Raw genomic sequence first — 27,854 nt, forward strand, 5'->3', positions numbered from 1 at the left:
AATACCACTGGGGAGCTCTGTGAGATTGCAGTTGGTACGAGCTGCTGAGCTGAGACCTTGCATTCCTCACACCTCCTAAAGCTTATTTCATCCTTTTTCTCTTCTTCCTAGTTTAAATATTTCAGATATATAATTTATTTTCCACAAGCAGGCTTGGAGGAGCTACAATTTCCTGGGGACTTGGAAGTACTCGGCGAGGTAAGCGTAAGCTTTGGTCCCTGCTTCTGAAATGTGGTTTGGGGGGAGTGGGTGTGTTTGCAAGAAATGTCTCTAAAGAAGGTACAATTCTAGTAACTTCTCCAAAAAGTTGCCTATGTGGTATAAAACAGCACAATACTGTCTGAGCTTCCCTTATATGTGCTTTGCAGAGGTTAATGCAAGATTAATAAACATTAATCTTGATTGAATGGGAGGAGTTTGCAAGTACAGGAGTAGATTTCTACACAAATAGAAAATATCCAGGGGATGCTGTAGCAGACTCTAATAGCTGACTACCCACAGGCACACCTAGTCTGCTCCGGCAAGCTTGTGTTTATGCAACTCTGCTCTAAAATCCTGTCTAAGAGGAATTTCACAGTGTCACCACATGTTGTGTCTGTTACCAGTGGGTTTTCCATGTGGTTTTGTGTAGAAGCTCACCCACTTCAGCTCTGTGGGAGTGGATTGTAGTGGAACATCCAGATGTTTTGGCCCATGGCCTTGAAGATGCTGAATGCATAGTGTGTTCTGTGCAGACAACATTATGTCCAATGTCAAGGAAGTTAACATCCCACTTGTTTTGAAGCCAACACAACTCTTCAAAGCTTGAAATGTGTGCATCTCAGTTAAGTAGATGACCTGATGTTTCATGCGTTATGTTGTGGCTTTATCACGGGTTTTCTTTGCACAGGTTAGAAGCTGATCCCAGGCTAACTCAGGTTAAAAGCTGATCCCAGATTAACTTGCTTCTGCTTCGCTGTTTTAGATGCTTTGCTAGTATCCCCTGCTAACTCTTGCATTTTCCTGCCTTGTCAGCTTGTTCCATGTATAACTCTGCAGGTCCCGGGATGTTTTAGCTGCAAATGTCACCCATTACCAAGGAGTAGACACCCACTCATGTATTTTACCCGAGAGGCAGTTAAAGATCAATACCCGCAAGGAATAAGGTGAAGCGAGGACATAATGAAGTACAGAAGTCTGCCTGCATGTGGCTTTAGCAGGCAGTGCTGCATGCCAGGCTTCAAACGCTACCAGCTCTTCTGCTTTCTGTGAAATGCAGACACCATCCATTAGCTGGGGAAATAGCTTTCTAAAAATAATCTTTTCCAAAGTCCGGTGCTGCTTTTTAACTTCCTCAGACCCCAGAAGAAGGCCTCCCCTTTGTCCCCAGTTTGGACAGGCTTTACAGCATATTAAGGAGTTGGTTTCTGCTGACTCACTCGTTTCTGATTGCTCCCAGATGTTTACCTGGCACCAGTGTCAAGGGCCTGATGTGTTTAAAGGGAGGCTGTGCTAATGTTCCTCTTGAACCTTTGAAAACAACAGCAGAGACTTCCTCAGCTGACTGTCAGCTGATAATTTTCTCCAAATAATGTCAAATCCCAACTCAAAGGCAATATGATTTCAATCTTTCCTGATGAGGAGTTCCTGATGCAGCCCAGAGTCATTGCCCCAGCTCTGCAGGGCGCTCGGGCTGGCTGAGCTTTAACACGTGTCCGAGTGTTTTGTTGCACCTGAGCACGAGGATATTAATGGTTGGACATCTGAAATCGATGAGTGCTTGCTGAAACATGAGCATCTTTTTGCTGCTTTCAATTAATCTGACCAGGGAGCTCTTTGCTCCCTGTCTGATCACTTCATCCTTCCTTTGGACGCTCAGCGCTCCACACCTTGAGCCCAAGCAGAGGAAGGGACCTACACACCCCAGGTGAGAAAGAAGATAGTGCCAAAGTGACCTAATTTTAGAGAGGTGCTAGTATACTATTGCTCGCAAATGGGATACAGGGAAGAACATCCTGAGGAATAATGCACCATCTGTTGCAAGGTTTTGGCTGGATCACAAAACCAGACATGTTGGCTTCATTGCGTAGCCGTGAGTGGGGCAGCTCCTCGGGGCTTTCAGATGTTACAGCTGATTTTTTTCGAGCTGCCCTTTCTGTAAGTTCAGTGTTTGCCTTCAATGGGTGGTGGATACGGGCTCCTATTTAGCAAAGGGCACCCGGCCAAATGAAGGGGTACAACTGCAGAGTATATTAACTGTCTGTTCCTGCCTGCTCTACCTACAGGGCAGGCTGCAGTTAAAATTCCCTGTGCTAAATGGCCACATTGTAAACGGCTGTGGCAGAGCATCTATTTTTAAATTCTTAGGGAAGTGCCTCAAAGTAGGAATTGTTCCCTGAATTTGGGTCAGACAGTCTACAAAAGCAACAGATCATTTCGCCTCCCCTACCGCTCTGTAGCTGGGTTAGAAAGTTGGGCTCCTGCTTGGGGCATGTTGGCAAATGCCAACAAACAGGGCTGAGAAAAGGATGAGGTTAAAGCAATATTTGTTCCGATGCCACCAAACGTCCTGTCTTTCAGGTGTGCCTGGAGCTGGGGACAAGACGTGTGTGTTTGACTTGCTCTGCAGAGCAGGAAATAATGAGAAGCCATTACCTAAACTGAGCAAATTACATTCCTGCATTGTTCTACCGAGGCAAAGGCTTAATGCTCTGCCTGGAGAGAGACTGGGGGCAGCTGGTTTTCATCTGCCTTTACACAGTTACAAGTAAGAAGCCTCCAACAGGGACTTTGCCTCTTTTGTGTAGACAGCCAACAAGTTTTCGGGGGTTCTCAACGGCCTCAGAGGTTTTTGAGGGTCCCCACCTGTGCGAAGCACCTTGTGCTTGCCACTGTCCTCTGCAGAGGCTGTTTTGCTGGGTCTGGGGAACAGGGGTTTGGGACTTTGTGCTCAAGCATTGCTTTTCCAGCTGGGAGCTAGAAGGTGCTTCCCTGCCTTGGATGGTTTCCAACTTGTCCAGTCTCAGTGTATCCAAACCCCATGTCACTGGGCTGAGTCTTCTCGAATAATTCCTGCTAATCCAGGGTCTGTCCCTTGACGCTGTGTAAGAACGTTTTCAGTGTGTCTTTTAACAGTGCTGTCAAAAACAGATCCTCACCTGGAGTTGAAGACAAGGATTACGAAGCTTCCTTTCAAAATTTAGCCCTTAGGAGAGAGGATGCTGTGCTTGCAGTGTCTGCACAGATGCATGTTATCCTGATGGATTATTCTGCTCTAGTGGCTCTTAGATCCTGCCTAAAGAGTGGTAGGTGCTGCAGAGCCATGCAGCAGCACACATTGCCTTCCCTGAGTAGCTCATGATCTAAATAAATTCAGCCGAGTTGCACAAGGCTCATTAGGTGGAAAAGTCAGGGCAGGGGGGAGAGGAAGGGAGGAAGAGTCTGGAAATGGCAGGTGGAGGGGGAGCACCGTGGAGCAAGGGAGGGGATGGGGATTAAATGAAGCCGTTCAAACTTAGCCATGATCAAATGGAGACCATCTCTCCGAGCCCTCGGTGCTGATAGCTAAGGAACACCTAATCTTCTGGCTGGGGGAGGATGGGTGCTCCAGCTCCACTCCTAATCTGCCATAATTCATATTGCTGGCCGCGCTCCCGCCCGCCGTAAAGCGATGCGTCAGCGAGAACACCCCGGTGCGTCATTCGCCAGCCGGGATTTTGGTTGCTCGACGTTACACTGACATTTCCCATAAACAGCCGCTTTCACGGAGTCTGGCAGCTGCTCTGCTGGAGTCTATTGGCAGAGCAGGGCCTCCGAAATAGCTCTTGCTGATGTCTGACCCCTGCGATCTGGCTTGCTGGGGATTTTACTTTCCCTTTTATTCATATTTGTTCTCCACTTCAACAGATGCTCTTTGGGTGAATAGCTTCAAATGTCTTCCCTTCCTGCATGTGAAGGGATGGAGCTGGGATTACTCAGAGCTGCTAGGAATTGCTGCGTGACACTTGCATCCCAACATCTTTGGAGGAGAAGGCATCCACCACTGTGCTTGGCTAACGCTCGCTCCCAAAGCAACATGAGTGGAGTTCCCCTGTGTAATAAACCGAGTTCCCACCACTTATGGTGGTGTTCAGGTCTTCCTGTCGTTGGGGTAAATGGTAATTTCTTAGTCTGTAGGCATTGCTCTTTTCCAAGCAAAATCTGGGTTGTGTGGTTTCATCGTTGGGGGACACATATACTGAGAGCTTCTCTGGCACTGCTCTGACTGCCTGTTTTCTCCCCAAAATCCAGACCCGTGCTGAGCCACAGGAGTCTCTGCAAGAAAACCTACTGTCATCTTCGTCTCCACTTCTGCTGTCTGTAGAAGAGGAGGCAGCATGAATCCTGCCCTGCCTTGGATCCTTCCTCTTGGATGTGTTCTGCTCCTGACAACAGCAGCCAAATGCTTTATCTTGCCCAACTCAAGTCACCTGGAGAGCATTCTGAGTAAATATCAGGATGGGGAAACTCACTCCAGATCCAAGAGAGCCATTTTATTCTCAGACAGACAGGAGATACTGATGCTCCACAATAAATTGAGAGGTCAAGTGTACCCAGCAGCCTCTAATATGGAATATATGGTGAGTCTAGATCCTGATATCCAGCTTTATTATTACTTTTTTTTTTTTTTTTAAAAAAAAAAAAAAAAAGAAAAAAGAAAAAAACTACTTTATTTTCATTTTCCTTATGGTGCAAAAGTTGTAGCAAATTTCCTCTATAGTAAGTTTTTCTCAAGAGGTTTCCTGGAGCATTTTCATTCCAGAGTGAATGGTGCTTTAGATCATTGGACTGTTTTGGTTGGAAAGGGCCACTAATGGGTCATCGAGTCTATCCGCTGCATAGTTTCAGGACTGGTTCCATTATTCATAAACTAGTGTCTAGCCCAGCCCTGGATGCATCTCCAGTGATGGTAATTCCACAGCCTGCCTCAGCAGGTTCTTCCATTACCTTAATGTCATAAAAACCTCAATTTTCCCCTAGTGTTTAACCCACGTTCTCCCTGTGAAAGCTTTCAGACCGTTGTGACTGGTGTTTTGGGACACCACACTCTGCTCAGAGAAACTTCTGATGGTCTTTGGGTTGCCATCAGCTACCACCCAATGCTGGAGGTAGCATCTGCCCTTTTGTCATACACCGATCACCAGAGATTAACAGAGTGAGCCAGATATCTGCAATGCTGCTGGGAATCTGCTCAGGACCTTAGAGAAACAGGGCTTGAGGAATGTCGCTTCATCTGCAAATAATTTCAATCACTGCAAATAGCTGGAAAGACTTTGGGAATTCATGGGTGGATGGGTCAGTGCTATTGGCTTTTCATAGTTCAAGAAACCAAAATAAAAGTTTGGTCAATGTATTCTCCCACTTCAGAGGGAGAGCATAAAAGTATGAAATATGCCTTTACCATCAACAATTCAGATGAATAGGTTTTTTTCACCTGATGCCAGAGACCCTACTTCGAGGTATTTTTGACATGCCATCAAAATATTGCAGGGCCAGAAAATGATGTAGGCAAATAATTTTTTGTGCGTGTGCCTTTTCCCAATGTGCAAATATAGTTATGACTGAAACTAATCTGACTTCAGCTGTGCACTCCTGCTGACACATTAAATGATTAATGATTTGTTAAGACCGTGTTTAAAAGGGGTAAGAGAAAAGTACACTAAATGTGATATAAAATTTTTTGCCAGCTGTGCTGAAATGAGTGCTGCAAATGGAAAATCCTGCCTTTTGTCACTGAAGGGAAAAGAGAAGGGAGGGCAGAGGACATTAAGGAAGGACGACTGTCCATAAGTTGGTCCCCATGAACATTCACACTGCTGGTCTCTCATCCCACTTTTGTCAGCTATTGCATGCCTTTGTAAGAACCCGTGCTTTGTATCTCTCTTTCTCAGCGGGCTCCCAGTTTATCCTGCAGGCACGGTACTGCTGGAGAAGAGGTGACTTGATTAATTTCCAGAAAGTAAACACAAAGCCTGAGAAAGCCAAATGTGTTTTGGTTGGCTTGAGCATCTGAGGGGGCCACCATTGCGGACTGTCCACTGGCCGACTGCTGTTTACACTCGCAGCGTGGTTACACTTTTATATTTGCCTTTGCTCAGTGCGCTTTTCTAGTGGTTTTTATGGGCGATTGAGGGTAAATGAAAGGGCCTTATATGTTGTGAAGAAAGAAGCTGAGTATACGACAGTGCTACTTGGAAAGGCTATAATCAGTCTTTCATGTATTCATGTTTACCCAATATTACTTGGAAATGCTGTGTATATTCTGAACGTGAATTTCACTTAAATCCTTTGTTCTGCATAGGACATTTCTCATTTGGACTTGTTTAAGAGGATGTTCTGTCTTTAGTACTGTAGGTAAACTTTTCTCTTTTCCTTTGGTGCCTGTGTGGAGCGTCACAGGCGACATGCGGTGCTAATTTGTGGATAAGTAGATAGAACTTGTTCTTGCCCATCAACTTCCAAACACCACCTTGTGAAAAACCTTTCTCCCAGCTCCGTATCTGAGCTATTTCAGTGATCTAATGTGGCAAGAGGAGCTAATATATTCCAGGAAAGGGAGATATTTATCTACTACAAGGTGAACTTTAGTTGGTGGAGGCTGTTAATAAGAAAGCAATAACACAGTGAGTCCCATGACTTATCTGGAGATCAAAAGAATTATAAACATATGGTATAAAGGTAAAGTGAAGAAATGAAGAAACAAACAGTTTTGATGCTGGGCTTGTATAATTAATTGAAAGTTAACACAAGTATTCAGTGTTAATGGAAAATGAGCACTGTACATCTTCCTGATGAGGTCTGTCAAATATAGAATTACCTTAACCCCTCTAACAGCTTTATGACTGACACTTTCACTGGGTGTTTGGACTTCATAACAGCAGTCATGGCAGTGGATGGGTTCCAAGACCAAAACAAATTCTTTGTTAATGAACCCAGAGTAAAAAGGACATAATAGTTCCTAAGACACTTTGACCTTTTAAGATGGCTTAGTCAGATGGCTTTCAGCAGTGATGAAAGGCAGAAACCTTTCCTCTTGCAGAGGCCTCAAAGGCAGCTGGATAAAACAGAATTGTTCTCAGTACAGATTGCTGGAAGGAAAATTGTTAGTTTTCACGTGTAAGGTATGCATCCTTCCTCTAAGCTTGTAGGGTGGTGACTTCCCTTGTCAGGATGGGATAGTATTTCTGTTGGGGTTATCAAAGCATATCCAAGATTCTGCCAGTACGTGTCAGTCCTAGAATCTCATGCCACTTCTTTTAAAAGTAGTAAATTGCCGGTATTGTAAAAAGTCTAAGCTGGGGAGAAAAATGAGCAAGTAACCTGACCACTACAATTCACATGCCTGGGGTTAAATTTACAAACTAATTAGGCTGAGTAAGTAGTCTACTTGTGGGATATATTCTTATTAAATCTGAACCTACAAATTGTAGTACAGTGTTGTGTATGACATGCATGTATTTTACATATACAGTGTATACTGTACTTTGAAAGGCCATTACAAATTTGCAGGAGTAATAAAGAGAGTCCATGTGCTAAATCACTTGGAATCACACATACCCAAAGGCTTCTCAATCTCTGCTTGAGAAGGAGACTGAGCACAGGAGTGCACTGCCCCTCTGGCTTCAGTACTCTTCCTAGATACTGCTTTGAATATTGACATAAAGAATTCTTGCAAGCATAGCTGGGAACGTCTGAAATATCTTTTTTTTTTTTTTTTTTTTTTTTTCTCATATGCTTATTGCTATGAAATAATTCCAGCCTCCTGACCACATTTACGTCTGAGAAGCAAGAGGCAAATAACTGCTCTAATTTAAATGGGATGGCTTTGTAATCTGACGCCTGCAGAAATGAGCTTCTCTACTCATCAAGTACAAAGCCATGCAAAGATGTAGCTCATTCCCAATTGCCTGTTGAGTATCTTTTGTCCGAGTTCATTTATTTTATCCATAGGCATCAAAGGAAGATATAATGCATATGTTCACATCAATTTCCATTTAATAGCCTATTGCTCATAACATCTCTGCATTAAATTAGGAGATTTGGAACACCGCTGCCTTTGAGGCTGCAGGGAATAATGCTCTGCTAGAAAGTCTGAAGCACTAGAAGTGCATAACGTCTTGGGAGAGTTTCTGTGGCTTCTACATTGGATGGGAAGGTGGATTGTGGCTGGTCATTGCCTAGTGCAGAAAGTGGGAGACCACAAAAAGCTGTGTGTCTAGGCACAGTTGCAATAGTCTGCTTGAACAGACGTTTGGAAATGTGTGTGTGATGGGTCAGATTCCATATACCTTCAAGGAGCTGGAGGCCCGAGTCGAAAAATGGTTTTATTCCCTCTGTCAGAGCTGTGTCTTCACAGGGTTTTGCAGACTGACATGAATTTGCTTGGCCACTGGTCAGTTCAAAGCCAAGCTGATGAGCTCAGAGCAGCTCTGGGATATTGTTGGAATCTGGGTTGTTGAGCATGCTTAATGATAAGATGTTCTTGGAGGTCTGGGCTGTTAGCTCAGTTAGATGAGCTCATGTTTGCCTTTCGAAGACAGGGTAGACGCACCAAGTTCCAGGAGACACTGCGTTTTCCTGTCGTCTTAGCCAGGGACATGCGGTCCCTCCCCATCCCAGTTATAACTGCCCGAGACTACGTTCAGATACTTACTAGGAATGAGCACTTGATGTTTTTTAAACATGTTTGAGAGCCTAAATACCCTCCAGTCCTCCAAACGGGCTCTGACAGGTCCTTTGATATGTTTAAGATCAGAAGTTTCTTGTCTTCTGGAGAAGACAGGACTTGGAAAGACCAGCTGGTTGTGATGGTAAATGTCCAAAGAGGACATAATCTTGCGCTGGCACGTGAATGGGCTGGAGACACATTACAAGACCTCTGTTCTCTTTGGTTTTATTTGTAGGAATGTGCGGTAATATTTTAATCCCAACAAATTATCCTCTAAGGACTGTTCTGAATAGACCAGCTGTCAGTAATTACACAATGAATTCAGGGCACTGTCTGCTGGGTCCAGCAAGTCTGGACTTTAAAACAAATACACTCCTGGGCAGTGGAGCCAATGAAGCCTGCTTTCCTATTTGCCTTTGCATCGTGTTTGAGCTCTCGCTTGGCTTACAGCTGGGTGATACTCAGTGAGAACTGACCTCACACCAACATCCTTCCCACAATGGGAATGTAAATAGGATTTGTCACTCCTAACCTGATGCCTGTTTCAGTGAGGGTGATATTAGCTTAACAGCTCCGTGACTTTCCCACCTCTGTTAAATTTGACTGGATCCATTGGTAGACCGAGCTGCTAGTCTGGAAGGAGACAAGGAGATGGGACTGGGAGACTCAGACCCACACCCTTTGATTAAGAGGTTGGGCCAAAAATCTCCAGCTGTGTTGGTAGTGGAGGACAGGAACACATCCACTGCTGGAGCTTCCCTTGATGCGAAAGCCTGGAAATGTCCTGACAGGAAGGACAATGGATGGAAAATCGTGATGAACTACATCAGAGCACTGACTGCATGTTAGAATTCTTGCAGATCCCAGATATAGGTGTCATGAGGAAGTGCTGGGATCTCCATTATTGATGTTTTTATTTTATTGTTTTTTTTTTGTTTTTGTTTTTGTTTGTTTGTTTGTTTGTTTGTTTGTTTTTTAACAGATTAGAAAAACACCTACCAAAAAAATCTTGTGTTTTAGGGTGGATAGTCTCGATGGGTTCTTAAGGTCCTGCCAGGTGTATTTTCTGCTGACCTATTCAACGCATCTCTTAAGAACCATGGCATCAAGGAGGAAAAATAATAGACCTTTTAGTACCCTGCATTTCCATGGCAGTGGGACATCTTGAGAAACTTACTTTTAGGTTAGGGCACATCACTGAGATGTGCTGTCCTCAGGAGGACAGGTCAGACACCAGGGATGAGCTGCAATTTAGTTTTTCTCCACTAACTGATGTTGGTTGAGTCTGTTGATCTAATAAGCTTGAGATGATGAAATGATCTGTTCTCTTCTCTTCCCACACCCTGAAGACCTGGGATGATGAGCTGGAAAGATCAGCCCACGCATGGGCTCAGCAGTGCATCTGGGACCATGGGCCTAGTGACCTCATCAGGTCAATTGGACAGAACTTGGCGGTTCACTGGGGCAGGTAAGAGTTGAGGTGCTACAAGCGCATTGCAAAGAGCAATTTACAGATCCTCCTTTAGAACCAGTTGGAAAGATTTCCCTTGTTGATGCTTAGCAGAGCACTGGGGAGATGAGAGAAAAGCTGAATTGCTATTGCTTTGGTGAAATGGCTATAGGGAGAACATCTGCAGCCACCTTCTGCTGACTGTTCCCAGCAAACCAACATTGACGTGGGTTACTCCATTTATCTGTATCTCTGGGTAATGCAGCTGTAATGTGCTTAAGGTCACTCTTACACCTTAACGAGAACAGCCACAGAAATTATAAATGTGGCTCTTAAATCTGCTGTTTCAGGGTGGTTTCTGGCACCGTGCTGGGAATCAGCTGAAAGCTGAAGGTTCTCAGGAACAATGTCTGGACTCAACTGCTAGTTCAGAACTTAATTATCTCTTGCTGTATTTCTTATAAATATTTATCCAACTCTTAATTTCTGTTTACTGAAAACACTTTGCATATTTTTTTTCAACTTCCTGGGGAAAGCTTTCAACCTAGAGTTGTTAACCCAGCTAGGAAATCAGACATTAAGGCTTCCAAATGGATTTGCCTCTCCATCTCATGGTGAAATTTGTTTATTGTTAAGCCCGTTATAAGTTAAGCCTTCTTTGTACAGCAAACATTTTGTACGTGCTTAGGAGCCCTGCTGGGTGGAAATACAGTTATGTTTGTTGTAAATCAGGTAGAACTTGGTTGAACACAATGGAAATTTGCTGGTGTGAAATTACATGATATAAAAATCGAGTCAATTTTTGTTGGCAGATTTAAATAATGATTGGAAAGTAGAGTGGTTAATCCATTGGAAACAAAAGATCGTGCTGTTCTTGGCTCTCCTACAAGTGTTCAAGATGGCCATGGGTTACTGATGGAGGTAGATCCAATCTTGCTCCCTTTGCAGTCACTGAGAGGAAAAAGAAATCAGATTTATCTCAGTTTTTTCAGGAACGGGCCATGACTTGATTGCCTCAATTTCCTCTCCTGTAAAATAGGATTCGGAAAGTATTCACTTAATGACATCATGAGATTAATGTTTCTAAAATACTTCTAATGAATGATTTTTAATGAAGAGTTGGCTGAAAGAACAAACTCCAGTTGGTAATGATATCATTTGTATTTCTGGCTGCTTGCTTCATGTGAGCTGTTGAAAGCAATAAAAAGTAGTGGGTTTGAAGCGCTGCTCTGCTTTGATACAGAATTTGCAGATCGCACTGTTTGCTCGTTGTGTACCTAGCATGCAAAATGCATATGAGTTTCTATAGGTAGTTTCAACACTCTTTGTGTTCCCCCAGACAGCACAAGCAGCATCAGGGCTGCCACAAACTGCAATATCTGGTGCACAGTTTGCACAAAGTACATAGAGTGTATGTGGGGGCTTGGTGCAGAGGGAAATTGCTGCAATAAAAGGTGGGGTATGTGTGTAGTGCATGGACTATTCTGCACCAACTCTTGGTGTGATGTGAGTGTGAAAAAGCCCACTCCCTTTCAAAGGTCTTACAGTATTAACTGCTAGTGTACTTCCACATTTAGAAAATTGTCTGGTGGTAAAATAGGTACATGATGGCTTTTGGTTTAAGATGTTTGGCAAACCTTAATGTCTGTTTACTTTCAAAATACAACTTTCCATCAAACTAGAAGTTTTTTTTTGTAGTTGTGTGGAAAAGTCAGGAGGACATTTCAGGTCAGCAGCACTTAAAGGGCATGTCAAACCTATAAATAATACAACAAGTCAGACCGGGCTGTTGAATCTTAAGGAAAAAATCATCTTTAACATTTTCAGTGAGATGATTTTTTTTTTACTTTTCGTTAGACCATGTTACTGGGTTATATGCAACACCTTCTCAATGAACAGGATTTACTTTAAGAAATTTTTATATAAAAATTAGCAATATTTGTATTAAAAAATCTGAGCTTACAATATGGCAGGAGGCTACAGATATTGTTTGGAAACAACTTTGTGATTTAAACTGTCTTTGCTCCTTCAGGTATCGGTCTCCAGCTTTCCATGTCCAGTCTTGGTATGATGAAGTTAAAGATTACACATACCCGTATCCTCACGAGTGCAACCCGTGGTGCCCAGAGAAATGCACTGGCTCTATGTGTACTCATTACACCCAGGTGAAGGAGATGAAAGGCTTTTGTACCTATACTCCCTGCATCCCCCCCATGTCCCAGCTGCCACTTCAACGTGTGCCCACAGTGGGGTAATTTGCTTATTTTCAATAACTGCATTGCACTTGCAGATAGTCTGGGCCACGACGAACAAGATCGGCTGTGCCGTGAACGTCTGCAAGCAGATGAACGTCTGGGGAGAAATCTGGGAGAATGCTGTCTACCTGGTCTGCAACTACTCGCCGAAGTAAGGCAGATGAGCTGGGCTCTCTCCAGCTTTCCTAAAACTGGCAGGTTGCTTAACTAGCCCAGGGTCTGGGGAAGAGATTTCAAGCAGTCTAGACTGGTGGTTGTGGCTTTAAATTTTCTCTTTAGACGGCAGCGCAGAGCTGGTTCAAGACTTCTGAGCAATGCCTGGAAAACTGAATGAGGGGCTGGGGCCAGGCCGGAGCTTTGATGTTCCTGCCATGGGAAGGAGGAGCAGGAGATGGCCAGGATGGAGCTGGCGTGGCTGCCAGGCCAGGCTTGCTTGCTCTCTGCTCCTTGGAGGGTGGGAGGGGATGGGATGGTGATTAATGCTGCTCAGCGCCGCTCCTGCAGCAGCCTCTGTGCCTGGCCAGGTAAGCTGCTGTATCACAGCACGTTTTCACGCTCCCCCCTGCAAAATCTGCTGGTTCAAACACACCGCTGCTTCGCGCAAAGCCAGCCCTGCAGCAGGCGCTGGTGGAAGTGAAGCGAGCTGGGGCTCGCTGTAAGCTGCTGCGAAGAGATAAATCCCAGACCCAACGAGCAACCCGTGGCTTAAAAAAAAAAAAAAATAAAAAAAAAAAATTAAATCTTGACTGATGCAGTTAACTCAATTTCAAAATGAAAATCCAATTTATTGACTACTACATCCAGGAGAAGTTTCCTCCCTGGAAATGGCAATTAATATTTTATGCTTTAATGGCTAATAGGAGAAACATTCCCACTCCAAGTCCTTGGTGATTTAAATCTTATCAGCAAGATGAAACAGGGAAATCACTACATACAAAATGAGTGGCTTGGGGCAGCATCTGTCTTCTGGAGATCATAGGGCAGAATAGCACGGAGAGATAAGAGGTGTGGGTACAGAGCTGGCAGCTGATAGCACGAGCCAGGCAGAGCCCTACGGGTGGGTTGCCTAAGCCCCTCTCCCCTCGTTAGCTACCGAGCATGTTATGCTTGTGGTTTGGTGGGATTTAATAACCTGCTCCTCACATGGGATCGCACCGTCTCCCATGGAGCTCCTGCAGCAGGCTGGGCTATTTGCACGTCATCCATTCAGGGCTGCTGGATGGAAAAATACTCTATTTCTGCAGTTTCTGCTTAATCTTTTCGCTTTGGCATCAATGCGCATTGTCCTCATCTAGCCTTATAGGTGGAGACAGCTGAAAGAGCAATAACGAAAAGGTTTGTAGCCATGGACTGAACTCTGGCTCCTTCAACCTCCTCAGCCCCTAAAGTTTCCAGTACAGTGCCAAAAAGGGGCTTTTGTTTCTGGGTAGTTTCTTGAGAAAAATGCAGCAATCCATTGATTTACTTCTGTTTATATAAGATTGTAGTATTTATATTGGAGTTTAATATAAAAGCAATACTGCATGCCATTTGTTTAAGTAAACCCTTAAAAATGTCATCTTGGAGGTAAAATGAGGAGGAACGTTTTTCTTAAAAGGCTTTCCTAGCCTGGTTGTTTAGTCTTTGCTTAGTTGCGCTGTGCTGTGCTGGGCTGATGTTTCTGCAGCGTCAGAGGCAAAACTGGGGACTTGATGATGGCCAGGTTGGGTGAGGAGGTTGGGTGCAAAGTGCTGCTCTGATTCCCAGATGATCTGGCATGAGAGTCCCTGTATTTCTGATGATTTTCTGTTTGGAAATGGTTCTAGATGGAAAACGGAGCAGCTTTTAAATAGTAAGATCTGTGCTTCAGACTGTCCGAGGCAGGTGCCTGGGGGTGATGCAGAAAATGGTGGGAGCCTTGTGGCTCTGATGAACAAGAGATGAAGGCAAGTGTCAGGCAAAAGGAAGCAGCCGGCCAGCAGCCGCTGAGCTATCGCTGGAGAATGACGGGCAGCATGGGGATGGAAAGAGTTGGGGACAGGCCATCGTTTCCCCATTTACAGCCCCCTATCCAAGGATGAACAGATCAGAAAGCCCCGTTTTCCCCACTCCCTTCATGCCAGGCAGTCTTGGGGCCTTGGGTGAGTATTTGGGTGCCTGATGGGTGCGCGTTGCTCCTGTGCTCGCAGGGGCAACTGGATTGGAGAAGCCCCATACAAGGCCGGCCGCCCCTGCTCCGAGTGCCCGCCGAGCTACGGAGGAGGCTGCCAGAACAACCTCTGCTACAAAGGTACGTGGTGGGGGGGACTTGGGGCACCCTCCTGGGAGGGGGAAAAGGCCGTAGTGAACTTATGCCTGGAAACTTTTAATTAGAAGCAGCCGCAGCTCTATGCACCTTTCAATTAGTCATCCTTAATATTTCAACATCACAACATGTGGTAAATTGGTGGCCTGCTGCTGAAACCAAAAAGCCCCAAACTGCTTAAAATCTGGAGCTCGGATTCAGCACATTTTCCCTGGTGAAAATGAGAGCGAGCCCTTGGATGGAGGGAGGCTGCTCTGAGCTTACATGGGTTTGGCTCGGGAGCTCCAGTGGGATTTTGAGCACTGGCAGGCTGTGGGTAGGAGCGATCTTGTCCTCGCGGGGTTTGTTTGGGAAGGGAATGTTCTCCAGCGCTTAAGCAGAGGCGACGTGGGTGGGCAGAGCTTGGCCGCCTGCCCCGCTCCTTCGGGGGCCAGGGACGGAGCGTTTCCTTCTCTCCCCACCTTGGTTTTCACGGCTGCAAAATGAATGCAGCGATTCGTGTCTCTTGGAGGAGAGGAGGGGATCATGGATGGTTTTTCCTGACCCGTGGAGTTTTCTCGGAATAGAGGTCAATAGAGTGAAAAATGTTAATGCTGAACCCTTCAGTGAAGCAGTGCTACCCTCTAGCACACAGGATTTTCTGGGGTTGTACATTGGAGGGAATTTTTCTTCTCCCATCTGTTTTGCTTCTCAGAGAACTGGGCTCTTAGAAACAGGCAGGTTCCCTGTAGACTTGCCCCAAATAGAGGCTTATTTTGCTGCTACATTGCATTTATCATTTTTAGTCTGTGGGGCTTGGAGGGAGGACCCCAGGGTGCAGGTGGGCTGCAGTGGGGAGAGGATGTCCTGGTGGTACAACAAGAGGGAAAAAGCCCTCTCAGAGCCACCATCCATCATCCCTTTATTTGCATCATTCCTTGGTGCACAAGAGCAGTGTAGGTTTTGGGGTAGGACCAGCCAAGAGGAATGATTTTTTTCTGGCACTGTTTCCCAAATCCCTTTGGCTGGCTGCAACAGCAGGCAGCTTGTTCTCCGGCAGAGGTAAAGCGAGGGATAAACCCTCTGCAGGCACTGGAGCTGGGATCAAGATGTATCAGGACCTGTGCTTTACTGGAGGATAGGATGAAGCTGTGCTCGGGGGATGGTTAGGAGAAGCAAACCCAGGTGGAAGGGGAAAAATGTGTCAGCCAGCTTCCCAAATACTAAGACCTTCTTTTTGGACGTGCCCTTCAGCAAATTTGTGTCTTCCTCCAGATGGAAAGAGCTGTATGGGAAACAGAAGACAAAATATCAGCACTTTTTTTCATTAATTAGTGGGGATTATTTCAAACCTTTATTGTAAGATGCTATAAATGCCACCTTATGCACAGAGAAGCAGGAGAGGAGCAATCTCCCTTCCTGGTGCTGCACCTGCCCTGGCAACAGCCCCAGCATTTTTGGGCTTCCCTTGTCAAATTAAATCACCTCCTTCAAAATATGAACCTGTCTGCCTTCCCCATCAATATGAACATGCTGTAATTATTTTTAATCCCCTCTTCTAACAAGATTATCGTTACGAAGATCCTGTCATCACTGAGACGGATGAGACTAATGAAGTGGAGATTTCGCAGGTGGCGGAGCAAAAGCCTGTTCGGTTCTACCCTCCAGAAAGCAAACCCAGCAAGACCAAGAAAATCATCCTGGATTCCTACATGAGTAAGAAGGCCTCTTTCTTTTTCAGCTCCCATAAGTTTTAAAGTACCTCTATGGGAAAAGGTGTGGAAAGCCATGAAGAGGCTCAAAATAACTGAGAGGATGTCTGAGTGGAGGGGGAGGTAATCTGTGTGAAAATTTGCTGTTAATTATAGCAGAAGTCTGCCAGAAATGGAGAGCAAAGCTTTCAAAAAACCACTCATGCCTTCTGCATGTCAATCCGCAATAGTTATTTGTTCTTTTAAGCCATCTCAAGGAAGTATTGATGAACCAAAATTCCCATGGTCTGTAATCAATTTAGAAAATACTGGGTTTATTTCCCATTTGAAATACTCCACACTCAGCAGTTACCCCCTTTGCAGCATTTCCAGGTTTTTTAGATGGTTTCCTTTTTCTTTCTTGCCTGGGAAGATTTCTGCAGTTATTTGTGGAGCTAGTAGTACTTCCTCAGTTGTTTTCTAACCACTGTTAATTAAAAGAGACTTATTGTGAAAACAAGGTGAGGCAAGCCAGTGCATCCTTTTCAAGTTTATCTACCAGCATCTCGAGAGTCTGTAATTAAATTGAGAATGAGAGCTCTGGCTGCAGACCTCGGGCTGTAAATCAAAGCCTTCAGCTGTCAGATGTTTCTTCCTTGGAGTTATTTCCAAAGACACCTGTCTCAGGTGAAGGGCTAAAGAGGCACGAACTGCTCCGGGCTGGGCTGGGCTGGGCTGTGATAAGATTTTATCTTGCTGCACCAAAGACCTCCAAGAAAGATGCATGGTGGTTGCTCATCTCCGTAGATCCAGAGCAGGCTCTTTCTTCCTTTTTAAAATATGTATTTATTTTATTTTTTCTCCCCAGCACAAGTCATTACCTGTGAAACCAAGATGAGAGACAAATGCAGAGGCTCAACGTGCAACAGGTAGTGGTTTATTGATACTTCCTGGAGCAGTGTGGGAAAAAGTGGCCTAAAAATTGTCCAATTCTTGCAAACATAAGATAGGCTGTACTATATATTTTTTTGTGACTATACAGGTAGATTTCATTTTAAAAATCCTTAGTTTCACTTAATACAAAGCCATCAGCCAAGCCTAGCAATAAGGTGACTCAGTTTATTTTACTCAGCCATGATGACCCAGAGTTTCAGGTGTCCAAAGTAATTTAATAAATTTTGGCAGAGTAATTTTTAAGCCTTTTTCATGCATTCCACCAGTGTGCAAACTAGACCAATAATTAATGGCTTGTCCCTTCCCAGCCAGTCAAGAACTTCTGGTTAAGATTTCTGCAAAGAACGGGACAGTTTATCGCTTGGAGAAACCCCAAATCCACAGAATCTAAATATTGGTCAGGCTTTTAAGGAGGGTGGAGAAACTGTTTTAAAAAGTAGCTATTTTGCAATCTTGTTTTTAAATGGAAGAGTTACGTGAAGTGAATGGAATGACTATTAAATGAAATAGAGTCAAAGTCTGTTTTTCTTGAATTGTTTTTTCACCACCCTCAAAGATGTATATCTTTACTAGGTATTTGTGCCCAGCTGGCTGCTTGTACAGTAAGGGAAAAATCTTTGGAACATTTTATTATGAGAGTGTAAGTACCTTTTAATAGCTCATAGATGTAATTTGTGGGGAGTTAGTGGTAATAACAGAAATGGGAAATGCCAGCAAATCTAGTGTAATTTGGTTTTTCGTATTCTCCAGTTGTGGTGTTATAAGATGGTGCTAATAAAGATTATCTGTATTTTCCTCATCTTAGTGATGAAAAAAAGTGAGAAATCTGGAAAGGCAAAGTGATTCCAGACGTGATTTTTACCATGAATGCCCTTAATCTGCAAAGAAACCATGGAAATTGAGGGATGGGGTTCAACAGACAGCTCTTACAAAGATCTCCTCTTTAGCGTGGGCAGCTGTCATGCTGAACAGAAACTTTATATGAAAAACACTGTCAAATGCTGAAACTAAATAATATTTTGGGCTGACTTACTGGATCTTGAATTAGCAAGATAGTTTATAAATAAAGCCTGGCACTATTTTCTCATCAAAACTACTTTTGGGGTGAAGAAAGGTTGAAAATAAAAGGGTTTTTGTGTAAAAACATATTTGCTTTCCCCATTCTCACTGTTTGTGCATGACTGTATTGCCCATGATACATCTTTGCCCTGCAACTTCTGTGATTGCAGACAGCTGCCTCTTCCAAGTGGTTTCAGCAGAAATATTTTGGGTTTGAATATTTTGTTGAGAACTGGAAATATTTCATACTGGTTGTTAATTTTCAATGATGCTTTTCTTCTAAATTGTATCTAAATGTACGGTTTTGTTATTTAAAAAAAAGTTTGCCCATCAACCAGGCTGTGCTTAAAATAATAATAATAATAATAATAATAATAATAATAATAATAATAATAATAATAATAATAATAATAATAATAATAATAATAATAATAATGCCATGTTGGGCGAATAAGATTTAACAACCAGATTCCAAAGGAGTGTACTCAGCTTATTTTCCACTTGGCGCTTTGGTGGTGGTTTCATTTCTTCTTCATTTTTTTTGCACAGCGGTTTGTCAGTGTTGCTCTGTGAATGAGATTTATTTCACGTACTATTTGTATTTGTGCTCTTGTCAGTCATCGAGCATATGTCGTGCTGCAATTCACTACGGCATCCTGGACAATAAAGGAGGACTGGTTGATATCACAAGGAAGGGGAGGACACCGGCTTTTGTGAAGTCTACCAGGAATGGTGTGGAGTCTTTTAGGTACTACTATCATGAAAGTTTTTATATTTGCTTTAAATGTAAGAAGATGTTCAGTCATCTTTGTTACTCATATGTAGACATAGTGATTCAAGTAATTCTAGTATGCTTATTTTTTTAATAAATGCTTTTGTTTGCTTGTTTTGCAGGAAAAGTAAACCTTCAAATGCATTCATGGTTTCCAAAGTCACAAGTAAGTTTTAAAAGTTGAGAAGAAATCACTGTTGCTAGAGTTTTATGGGACACTTGAAAACATTGTTCCTTACAGCGTTCTTTTTCATTTTAAGTGGTCATGTCAATCGGTTTAGTACCACAACTAAACCCTACAGTGGTAATCCATCACCCACTATGGGCAGTTCCTCCATCAACCACCTCATTTTTCTGTGGAGATCTAAGAGGAAAGTACAGAAAATGGTGATAATGGGCCATTTCCAGCAGCATCTCTGGGTGGTGGGTTATGGTTGAGTCCAAACATCAGTGCAGTGTTGCAAGCTGGTGACAATTAAGTGGTGGAAAATGAGCCATCCTTGTGTGAAAGCCTCAGCCTGGTGTGAGTACTATATTAAAAAATAATAGTACCTAATATCATAGTGCAATAGTATAATGAAGCACATAATACATATGAAATTAGTTTATAGCAGTAAGTCGTCATATTTACGATGAGCATATAGATAAATACTGTGGAGTTCTACTTTTCAGAGAATCCCCACTTTCTGAATATCTTTGAATAAGTCCTCCTTCTCCTACATATAATCATTAGTTTGATTAGACCCACTTGAGCCATTTTTAGGGAAAACTATAAGTGTCAAGTCATTTGGACTCCATGCCTGGAGATGTAGCAAAAATACACAGTCTTGTGGATCAGCTGCTTTTCTCTTCTGAAATCTGTGACCTTTTTAAGGCCACACTGTAGCACGGTAGCAGGATTTCTGTTGGAGAGTGGGTCAGCCCTCTCCTGGGTGCATGCTGCCAGTAAAGGAGCGAGCAGGTTTCCTCCTGGTGCCCTCATCTGGACGTGGGGCTGGCCAGCTGCCTTGCGTGACTGTGACTTGGGTTTTCAGCAGCTGCCTGAGCTATTAGCTCCAGTAATTTGCCTTTCCATATTTATCTCCGCAGCACAGACGCTGGATTGCTATACTACAGTAGCTGAGCTGTGCCAGTTCAAAAAGCCGGTGACCCACTGCCCAAGGTAACACGAGCTGACTTATGTTCAGCTTAAACCCGCTCTGCTCTGAGGAGGGACAGCTGAACGGAGGATGCTGAGGTCCCCAAATGTGAGGGCTAGTGGGAATGGAGCTGATTTTACTAGATGAGCTGGAAGGGAGGGGGTCAGGAACGGCGTGTTTCCTCCAGCCACTGTGCTTTTCTTGGCATTGCGATAGAAAATTCATGTTAAATTTTCAGACCACTTCAATAACATCTAAGTCAGGCTATGCGATCCCGTTTCAGCACAGCCCTACGTGTGAGCGTGCACCTTTGCACTGTCTTTATTCTTCTGCACTTGCTGTTTTTTTGCAAGTGGATTTCCTTTCCACCTTAAAATATGGAAGAAATTTGTTCTAGAAAATTGCTTTGTGCAGGTGTAAGTCGTGTCAGGGCAGGGGGGCACAAACATGTGCAAATAATTGCATGCACAGCATTGAGAAAAAATACAGGTACTACCCTTTGAAAATGTCATAAAAGACCAGTCCTCCTTGTACTGGTCTAAATCCCTCTATTTGTAGTTCTGCAGTAACTATCAAATGTCATCTGAGGGGAACAAATAAATAAATTCCCTGTTGCCACCTGCAGACCAGATGCAGGCACTTGAAATCTCCCAAGAATGCAGCTTGCTTTCCTGTTGAGCCTTGATACAGAGAATAAATATGAATAAATTGTTTTCCAGGATTTATTGCCCAGCCCACTGTAAAGATGAGCCATCGTACTGGGCACCGGTGTTTGGCACAAACGTTTATGCAGATGTGAGTATGTTCCTTTCCTTGGTGACCCCGTGTTTCACGACGTCTGTGTCCCAGAGCTGGGACCACACGCTGTGATTTAGGGAAAGCAGACAAGTCTCAATGAACGTCGCAATGTGGGGATGGGGTAAATGTGGATGGAGGAAGAAGTAGCACCAACAGCTACAGCATCAAGTTGAGGTCGATGGGTTTGGGGAGCCCTTTCACTCTCTGGCACTGACTTATTCTTATGGACTTGGGCAGGTCACTTAACCCTTAAGGCACAGAGCAGTTATGGTTGTGAAATGATGGTAGCCCTTACCTGTCATTGCAAAGTGTTCTGGGATCTACAGACGAGCATCAAGGGGCTTTTCTTATATACTGTCACACTAGATATTTGACAAAAATAGGCCTTCTTGCCTCCTCCCCTGTTATCTTCTTTCTGGGAGCTGAACAGTGTTTTTGAGCAGTTGGGATGCAGCACAGAGTGGTGGAAAGAAAGCATGTGAGTTGGTTTTATTGGTTTGTTTTTCTAAACTCTGCTCCTGGGGATGACCAGAGACTTGATGCTAAAACTAGGCAAAGAGTCATTTTTTTGAAATCTCTTAATATTAGGCCTCCAAAATCTGGATTTCAACGTTTTTCCATTTGCGGGTGCCTCTCTTTTTTCTTTTTTCTTTTTTTTTTTTTTTCCCCCCCCATTGTAGATTATGTTTAGAAATGCCAGCTCCCTGGCTGGTGTGTACACTGTAGAAATGTGTTTTTGAAGGCCTGGGGGAAATAGTCAGCAGATTATGGACCCAAATCTTAGGGTCACCGTGGAGCTTTGCAGACTTCTGAGAAAAAACATCCTGTGGCAACGATACAACAATCTGGGGCAAGTAATTCTGAAAGCAATTTAAAACCCCCTTATTTTTTATTTTACTTGAGACTGATTTTTTTAAAGGTAGAGCTGCACAAACAGGTTAACCTAAACTAGCTCACGCAAATTTGTTGGGCAGCTGCCACCCCACAGTACCTGCCTCTGTGCATCCTCTGACCTGCAGGAAATGGGAATTAAACTTCTCTTTTTTACCAAGGGCAAGACTACCTCAGATTACCCCCAAACAGGGCCTGAGATTACAAGGGAATTAGGCAAGGACCAGCATCCTGGGCTGGCATTGTGTCCTGATTTGTACGAATACAAAAGGATTAGTGTCCTTTAATGAATTGCAAGTTCCATTTCCTACTGTACCCCCTGGGTATTGTTTCATAAATGGAGGCATGGACAGTGATTTTAGAGAGAAATAAAATTAAAAAAAAAAAAAAAAAGAAAGAAAAAGAAAAGCATTTGGCCACTTCCTAGAGGATTTCGTTAACCTTTTTGTAGACTACTGTACTGGTAGGGTGATGTGGGTGTAATAAGAAAAGCAATTAGATTTTTACTAGAGTGTGAGATTGGTAGAGAAACAGGTGAAACCAGGTGGGAAAACAGAGTTTGAGGTGGCCATGAAACATGCTGGAAAGGCAGAGGGGTTGCTGTTGAGAAATGCTCAGGCTGGAAAGCTGACAAGAGAAACACGCATGCTGAGCAGGGAGAATTTGGGAAAAGTCTTTTCCAGGGAGCATGGGCTGTGCAGGATGCTGTCCAGGAGGGGATGCCGTGAATTAACACAAGCCCACGGGCAACGAATAATTAAAGCAGGCAATAAATTGGATGAGACAAGTGCTAGTCTTCTGGGAGGGCTCTTTGGCCTCGTGTCTAGAGTGGCACCTTCATGGCCCTTGGGGGCACTTGTGCTCCAGCTGCATCTTCTTAAATGAGTTATCTAAAAGAAAATGAAACGTTTTGCCCCATTTCCAGTCTGCACTCTCTGCAAGGTGCCCTCTGACCTTTTAGCACCTTCTCCAAAACATCCATTTGCTAAATGCTCTGGCAGGTAAGGAGTTGATAGTCCAAGCTGTGATGACAAAATGCCTGGCTAGGCTGTGTAATGATCTGAGTCACTGTGCTTTTAGCCCGAGATAGCGTTCATGTTTACATGATCCCAGTCAGACTGTGGAACAGGGACATAAAAGACCCTTGCATTTTGGAGTAAATGAACAAAATGCAAGAAAATATGCTCTGGGAAAAGTTGATGCCCAAATCCCCGGTCTGAATGGCATTACCATTCGGTGAAAAACTTACTGCCTGCATGCAGGGTTTGCAGATTGAGGCGGCACGTGGGGACACGGGAGGAATATATCCAACATTCTCCCAGTGCTGAAATTAGTAGCAAGAAGCAGCTGGCTGGGGAACAGAAAATATGTTGCCTCTTTTCCCTGGTGGCACATTACATGGCAGCATAAAGAGCTTTGCTGCAAGTGAGGGAGGGTGGAAATAAAATAAAATTCTACGAACACATGATTGTGCCTAGGAAATAAAACTCAGCTCTTGCTAATGTGAACAGGACCAATTCTGGGGTGATGCTCGAGCTCTGTGAACACCCAGGGGTCTTTATCGAGGCTGTAAAAGAGCTTCTAAGTTTCGCAAAGGACTGCTATTTGTCACTCTGCCTGGCTCCTAGTGTGACATAAGATTGCAAGGGAAACCTGTCCCCATCCCTGCTCAGAACCTGGGAGAGAAAACGACTCTCTGCTCTTGAGATAAGGTCTTTTATTCACAGTTGTGTGGCAATTAGTTGGAGAAGGATAGATCCACCTACATACAGAAGCAGGAATTTATCACCAGAGCCACTCAACTTGATTTGCTCTGCTCTCAGGAGATATGAACTTAATCATTAAGCCAGTCACACTAATGAGGAAATTATGTGTGATTAAACTCATAGTCATGGACTATTGTTAAAGTCACACTATAAAAAGTATTTCCATTTTACACTGTATGCCTTGGAGTCTGCTTTGTCAGGAAATGTTCTCAAAGCATCCCAAGGGGCTATGCCATGGAAAGCCGTTGTGTTGTCCATACAGCTGTTATATTTCTGAATTTGAGGGGAAGGCCTTACTCTTGCAATATCTCATTTTCCAATAGCTCTGCAATCAGTTCGTCAAAGTGCAGCCCAGCCTGGGATATAAAGGGGCTGTAATTCAGCAGGGTGATAAGAAGAGGTTTAGGGTAAGGCAATAAAAAGCCTCTTGGTCAAAGCTTTGAGTAAGCAGTAGAACAGCAAGTCCTGGAAAAAAAAGCAAGAACGCCTCGAAAAGAACATTGTTTAGGATGTCTCCCAGTGGAGAACATTGTAAATTGATTCAGGACAGTTTAATTTTATGAGCCAATTTTAGATTTACAGATTTCCCACCACATACTAGGGTGAATTCACAGCATATCTTCCAAACACAGCGTTCCCTTGCTCCCTTGACCATATATAGAAGCAAAATACCAAAGTGGCACTCAAAACTCAGAGAGCTGCCAAGAGATAGGCCATCCAAAGTGATAAATATATAGGAGACAAGGCAAACCTCCCATATATGGCTGCAAGAATGAAACAGCATGATCCGTATTGTACGTACGCAACGGGAACATTTGCCCTTGGCACTGGTTTTGTGGTACTTTGATTTTTAGTGATCAGGGATTTTATGGGGTTGGGATTTTCACCTGCTGCAGTTCCCTGTGCAAAGCTGGTTTTTGCTTTTTGTTGTTCCAGCTTGCTGTATGTAAATCCTCTAGAGAGTTGATGGCCAAGTTTATGTTATGCCTATGCCGTCTCTGCTTTTGCTCTCTTTTCTGGATGCTCTGGGAGCTTAGTCATCAGTTGTTAGTGTTTTGTGTTCCTCCAGCTCTTCTGACTCTGCACATCTTGGAGAGCAGGGTAACAGCACAATGTGCAATAGGGAAACTTCAGTCTTTTCAGAAGTGCTAATCTCCCTCCATACTTAATGTTGTCTTATGGGGTAATGCCTGTTGAAAAACTACACCTCTCAGTGCATGCAGTCCTTCTGTTTTTCCTAGAAAGAAGGGCGTGCACTGTCCTGCATAGTTGGTGATCATTTATCTTAATTCAGGAAAAGTGTCTGCTTTTCAAGCAACTGGGTGAATAAACTTTGCTGAGGTGGCTGGTTGCTAGCAAAGAGTTTCACTGCAGCAGTTTCTCTGGTACAGACCCAAGAGGTACTGGCTGGAAAGTTGTCCTTGATTCAGTTTGGCCCTGGATATCTCCCGGTCGCAGCTCCACCACAGATGGGAGTGGTGGAAAGGCTGTTTGTCCTCTGCAGTGATGATGAATCTTCTTACTTATGACATACCTACAAGATCTGGACCATGGCATCTTTTATCCCTAGTCTGTCCATAAAAGGGGCTGAATTATTTCATAGCTTTTTCATTCTTATTTTTTTTTATTCCTTGGATTTCCTTGATGCTTATGGAGAAGGTAAATCTCCAGGTATAAAATATAGACAGTTTGTAAGTCGAAATAATGAAATATTTTTCAGAGTTCCAGTATCTGCAAAACTGCAGTGCACGCAGGAGTCATTCCAGATGAAAGTGGTGGTTTTGTGGATGTGATGCCTGTAGAAAAGAAGAAAAGTTATGTTGGCTCCTTAAGAAATGGAGTTCAGTCTGAGAGGTGGGATTTTTTTCTTTGTTCTTTTCTCTTATTCTTGACTGTGTGTTTTGCTATATGTCAAAGTCAGCAGATATCAGCCAGAAAGGCTGGTGGATTGGAAATATGTGACTTAACAGTGTCACTGTGAATTTTGAGACCCAAACAAATAGAGCGTGTTGTCCTGCTCTTACCTTCCACAAGTGAAGAGCTGCTTTCAAATTGGTGTGGAAGGTATGAAATACTGTTAAGCCTTGTTTTATTTTAGTACAGTGTGAGTCCATATTAATATGTTTTGTTGTGTGTTTAACACATTAAAAGATGAGCATGGGTATTTCTGCAGCTTTCAGCCTGGGTCGTGCTTTGAGGCTTATAATTGAGATTTCTGTTCAGTTCTGGGGTGTGGGATGGATTTGTACTTGTTAACTAATTTCATCTCTTCTCTTTGAAAGAAGCATGAGTAAATTAATCTCTTGAGAGACAATCAAACAATTTTTGAAGATGGATTTGCCGGCCTTGTAAATTTTTGTAGTTTCTTTTTGGCTAACCTTGCTGGTTTCAGTGAGCAATTACAAACCAGTGCTTCCAAAATCCTGCACCTCTAGATGATCACAACGACCAAGTGGCAGCTCATTCAGTCTTTTCTAATTTGAAACTTTTTTTTCACTCTGTGATGTACTTTTTCAGATATTGGTGTGATGGTACTGATTTCTCAGAGCTATCTTTGTAAACATACATTTCCCACTATTGTGGGGCTTTTTGGTCACTATTAACATGGCTCTGTCTGGTCTATGTAGTTCCCCTTTTATAATTACCATGAGAAATCTAAACAAGTTTGCTGGTTTTATTCTAATAATAGGTATGCCAGAATGCTGTAGAGAATCTCAGAAAATAAAAATAGACTAAGGCAGGAAAGCTATAGGCATTAAATATGGACTTCTTTAGTATAGATCTATAGGGGTCAGCATTTTGCAGTTCTGTGATTTGCAATTTGGTAGATTGGGTTTAGGTGACAGACCTCCTGTTCATATGAATTTTCTTCTATCTCTGTCTTGCTTTCACTTTCCTTTTATACTAACAGCCAACTTTTTACTTGGATGGCAAACTCTGCCCTAGCTAAGAATAAACTCTCCCTCTAGCAGTGACATGCAATATGAGCACCAGGTGCTGTTCTAAGGGGTGAGGGAAACCAAAGACGTTCTCGCAAGCAGGGATGAGCATGAAGATTTAGCAAGTGTTATTTACACTCAGCAATCAGGAGCACCTTCATGCTGAGAGATCCACTGGGCAGCGAAATAACTTTTCAAAGATCAAGGTGAAAACCTTACCCTTTAGGATACTGTAAATAACCTTTGGTAAAGATACATACCCAAAGAGGTTTGAAGAAAGATTGCCTATAAGTTTTGCTGAGTCTTTACCCTTGCTGGAAAGTTTATTTTGCAGGAATATGACATTTTGTCCTTTTCCTGGGGTTTTGCAGCCCAGCAAGACTGAAGAATTAAGGGCTGGGGACAGAAACAACCCCTTGCCCCCATGCACACTGCCATCCCCAGCAGCTCGGAGTCAGAGCAGTTGGGGACACTTCTGCAAACTGAAAATGAATATCCATATTTATTGTCATTTAACGTGAGCTGATCCGGCTGCTCCTGTTGCCAGCACCAGGAGATGGGCCAGACAGGCCCTGGGAACCTGCCAGCCTACTTGACAACTGTTTTTTAGGAAAACATGTTCCTCTTCATGCCTGAATCTCTGCATAAAGGAGCACAGTGTTCCTTGCGTAAAAGCTAGCACAGCAATGGAAGCTGTTGCTTCCCAGCTCCTTCTGTTGGTATTAGCACTGTAGACTTGGATTTAAAACATAAAACAAAGGTGAACTCCTGGATTTGTGCCTCTTCTTTTTCATCCTTTATCTTTCTCCTGCTCCTGGTAGAGCCACATCAGCACAGAGCCAGCATGCTGAAGCAGTGCACTCCAAATATATGTGGAGTTGCCTGTAGGTCTATCACGGTTTGAGTCATGTTGTGCCTGCATTTGATTCATTAAATGTTTTTTTTTCTTCTTCTTTTTCTCTAGCTTGAAGAATCCTTCAGATGGAAATGCTTTCCGAATTTTTGCTGTGAAGCAGTAGATTCCTAGGGAAGGTGCAGATTTCTTTGGGAGCACGCTCTGTTGATGTCCAGAGACAGGAAGGCTCCTCTGATGGCATCAGATCTGACTGTACCTTCCTTGCCAATCTCTTTCAGGGAATTAAAAAAGAAAAGGGGAAAAAAAAAAAAAAAAAGAAAAAAAAAAAGACACCA

General features: G+C 43.4%; 1 protein-coding gene across 1 annotated transcript; it reads left to right on the forward strand.

The window, feature by feature from the left end:
- Window positions 1-27,854, forward strand: CRISPLD2 (cysteine rich secretory protein LCCL domain containing 2). The gene is made up of 15 exons (XM_032990687.2): window positions 1-198; window positions 4,270-4,598; window positions 10,036-10,154; window positions 12,169-12,301; window positions 12,427-12,542; window positions 14,560-14,660; window positions 16,221-16,370; window positions 17,214-17,274; window positions 17,873-17,939; window positions 18,976-19,106; window positions 19,253-19,296; window positions 20,220-20,292; window positions 20,989-21,064; window positions 25,445-25,578; window positions 27,628-27,854. The coding sequence occupies exons 2-15, from the start codon at window positions 4,356-4,358 to the stop codon at window positions 27,680-27,682; spliced, it is 1,503 nt and encodes a 500-aa protein (XP_032846578.1). The 5' UTR covers window positions 1-198; window positions 4,270-4,355; the 3' UTR covers window positions 27,683-27,854.

Source organism: Tyto alba, unplaced genomic scaffold (assembly GCF_018691265.1).
Source record: "Tyto alba isolate M040663 unplaced genomic scaffold, T.alba_DEE_v4.0 Super-Scaffold_26, whole genome shotgun sequence".
In the NCBI taxonomy this organism is placed as follows: domain Eukaryota; kingdom Metazoa; phylum Chordata; class Aves; order Strigiformes; family Tytonidae; genus Tyto; species Tyto alba.